This window comes from Delphinus delphis, chromosome 2 (assembly GCF_949987515.2).
Source record: "Delphinus delphis chromosome 2, mDelDel1.2, whole genome shotgun sequence".
Taxonomy (NCBI): Eukaryota; Metazoa; Chordata; class Mammalia; order Artiodactyla; family Delphinidae; genus Delphinus; species Delphinus delphis.
This window is the reverse complement of record NC_082684.1, coordinates 76,310,367-76,313,724: the sequence shown is the minus strand read 5'-3', so window position 1 is coordinate 76,313,724 and position 3,358 is coordinate 76,310,367. Positions and strand designations below refer to the sequence as shown.

The window sequence follows — 3,358 nt, the reverse complement described above, 5'->3', positions numbered from 1 at the left end:
CAAGGAGTCAGCCTTTACAAAGAAGAGATTGTAAAGAATGGGGGGGATTTCCCCAAGAAGTGAAGGTCTTCAAGTTAGTCAAGGAAAGAATTTCATTATGAAGAATGTAAATGTCAGTTTGTAATAATAAACTAAAATATTCACAAACATGGAAATATGAATGAAGCATCTGAACAAAGGCATGACTAAATATTGCCAGTGGGTCCAATTATGCAACAAGCTGACACTCCTTGCTTCTTTTTAGTCTCTATGACACCATCAATTCTTTCTGTGGCAGGTAGATGCAGAAGCACCTGCAGACCAGAGAGTGGCCCCCTATAAATTGGGGTGAGCATGGGATTGTACTCAGGCTGGCACCACATCAAGTACCCTCAGTTTTCTAAAGCTATATGGTGATGAACTGAGAAGATCATTCCATTATTTTCCTTCCCCAAACCTTTCTTAAAGCTTCTTTCACATCCTTGTTTCTCAGAGAGTAGATAAGGGGGTTCAGCATTGGGATCACCACTGTGTAGATCACAGCAACCATGCGGGCTTGGGTCAGGGAGTGGCTGGACCTGGGGCGCAGGTACATGAAGTGTGCCATAGAAGAGGCACACAGCAGCGAAGTGGGAAGCACAGGTGGAAACGGCCTTGAACCTGCCCTGGGCTGAGTTCCTTCTCAGGATGGTGATGAGAATGAAGAGGTAGGAGACCAAGATGGTGAGGGTACAGCTCACAAGGTTGAAACCGGCAAAAACAAAGAGCAGGATTTCACACAGCGAAGTGTCCACACGTGACGGAGACAGGATGGGCGGTCCATCACAGAAGAAGTGAGTGACCACGTGAGCACCACAGAATTTCAGACTAAAGATACAGCTCATGTGGATTAGAGAACTGAGGAATCCTGCACTGTAGGAGCCCACGATCAGAGAGGCACAGACCTCAGGAGACATGGCAGTTGAGTAGAGCAGGGGGTTACAAATAGCCGCATAGCGGTCGTAGGCCATGGCGGCAACGCGATAGCACTCACTGGTGGCAAAACCCGCATAGAAAAACATCTGAGCCATGCAGCCGGGATAAGAGATCACCTTCCTCTTGGCTAAGAAATTCAACAGGGTCTAGGGGACAACTGTGGAGGAGTAGCAGAAATCCAAGAAGGAGAGGCTCTTCAGAAGGGAGTACACGGGTGTGTGCAAGGTGGCACTCAACGTGGATCATAATGAACACGATCAGATTCCGCAGCAGCATGATAGTGTACGTGCCCAGGAACACCATGAAGAGCAGCCTCTGGAGCCAGGGGTCACTGGTGAGGCCCAAGAGCTCAAACTCAATCCCTCGGCTCAGGTTTGCCCTTTCCATATTTCTCCAGTGCTCTGCGACGTGGAAAGAGAGGACCACCAGAAATGAGGTGAAACACCCAGGGGCTCTCACTGGTTTAGTTCTGCCCTAAGGACAGCCTTCTGAAGATTGTTGATAGAACTTTGTCATAGAGAAGTTCTCCACTACTTGGCTGGTTGGTTAGTTAGGAAGCATGACTTGAGCAGCAACGGAAAATATAAAAGAAATATACACAGTTTGCTCTCTTAAGGATCTTAAAAAATTCTAAATAATGAAACAGTTACTTACCAAGTATTTATTGACCGTCTGCTATATGCTTAGCTCCGTGTCCTTCCAGTCAGGAATTCAAGAGTGTCTGACCTCAGGAAGTTCATATTCTAGAGACAGTATATTTTGTGTTTAGGCACGCAGGCTCTGCGTCAGACTGCCAAGGTTCCAAGCAGGGACCTCACTACTAACTAGCTGTGTAAACTTGGGAATGTTTCTTAACCTCTCTGATTTTCAGTTTTCAGTAAAATAAGGATAATAGCACTAATCTCAAAAGCTTGTTGTAAAAATTCAATGGCTTAATTCGTGTAAAGCACTTGAACAAAGCCTGGCACATTGAGAAAGAATGTTAGCTTTGATTATTCTTGTTGGAGAGATAGATCTAACACAAAATTAAACAACAATAAAATGAATAAATGAAACAATGACAAGATTTGGCAAGCAACCTACCACCAAACAAAATAGACAGAGACACGTGTACTAAGCAAGTGACTACACAGGCCTTCAGAGGATCCTGAGTGTTCTAGAGGAGTTGAAGGTGGTTCATTGGCTCAGCTATAAAATTGCCTCTCAGAACTTGGCCCAAGCCAGGCACTACTATGGGCTCTAAAGGTGATGGGGGTCGGGATGTGGAGAGATGGGGCTGGTGTAGGGCTGTAGAGAGCGGGCTGAGACCTTGCACTCGGGAGCATCAGCCAGAGGGAAAATGCCACCCATCGTTCACGAAGTCACCATCGTTTCCAGTGAGTAGAATCGCCTTGTTCTCAAGGGCTGTTGGGCCAGCAGGGAAGGAACAGCCCCTCCCTAGGACTAGGGCTTTGTAAAAATGCCTTTTCTATTCAGAGAATGAACAAAGCCATGATGCATCACCTAAGCACCACACTCTCTTCTGCTGCATTGGCTGCTCTGTTCCTGAATTACCTCTGGGCTCTGGAGTCAGTTAAGAACCCTGTGCTCTTTGGTGAGGATCTTCAGTTGTGAAGGTTTTGAAACCAGCAGATGTGATTGGGGTAGGATAGAAAGGGACAAAATTGAGCCCCCTCCTTCTGCCTCGAGGAGAGTAAATGAATAATACAGCTGTGAAAGATGTTGGGAGGATTCCAGAGAGGAAAGAGCTGTAATGAACAGGCAAAAGATTCTAGTTTATCCCACTGGCAGACTTTCCAGAATCAGCAAACTACCAGAGCAGCGGAAGACTCTGGACATAGGGATGACTAAATTTACCTGTCAAGTAGGTAATGAAGGCACTATGGCTCTTGATAGAACACTGCGAGTGGTGAACGGTGACAAGAAGAAAGCATTGTAATGCCCGAAGAGGTAACATGCCCTGATGAAGTTAAGACACAAAATACGAGGGCAAATTTGAATACCAAATTGGAGCCTCGGTAACTTCTTTTAGAGCACGTGGAGCATAACTCATTTATTTGGTCACTGAGATGTAATATTCAGCCATTCTTAACCCAACAGTTTCTAGTTTATAATAAACCCCATTATTGCAGGAATGTGGACAGCCCTAGATTTGGGTTGCAAATGCCATTGGCCCTATTGGTGTCAAAAGCCAACTCAGCTTCAAGGCAAATTACAAGGACTTCAAAGAATTGACTGTAAAGATCCCAGGATGGAATTATTTACAGGAACTTCAAGGAAGTTGAGGAATTGTTGCTAAGAGTGAAGCAGAACTTCTTAAGACGCAGCTTCACATCTTCTTCCTCAGTTGACTGTTTCAGTGTGGGTAATGGGTCTGCAAGTACCTCTCTGATTAAAAGAATGG

The 3,358-nt window shown here is 45.4% G+C and overlaps 1 protein-coding gene across 1 annotated transcript; it reads right to left on the bottom strand.

Annotated features, from left to right (window-relative positions):
* Positions 1 to 370: 370 nt before the first annotated feature.
* Positions 371 to 1,602, bottom strand: OR5AU1 (olfactory receptor family 5 subfamily AU member 1). The gene is given in 3 exon segments (XM_060003514.1): positions 371 to 578; positions 580 to 1,187; positions 1,189 to 1,602. Coding segments are annotated over 3 exon segments (930 nt in total). The 5' UTR covers positions 1,342 to 1,602; the 3' UTR covers positions 371 to 409.
* Positions 1,603 to 3,358: the final 1,756 nt, after the last annotated feature.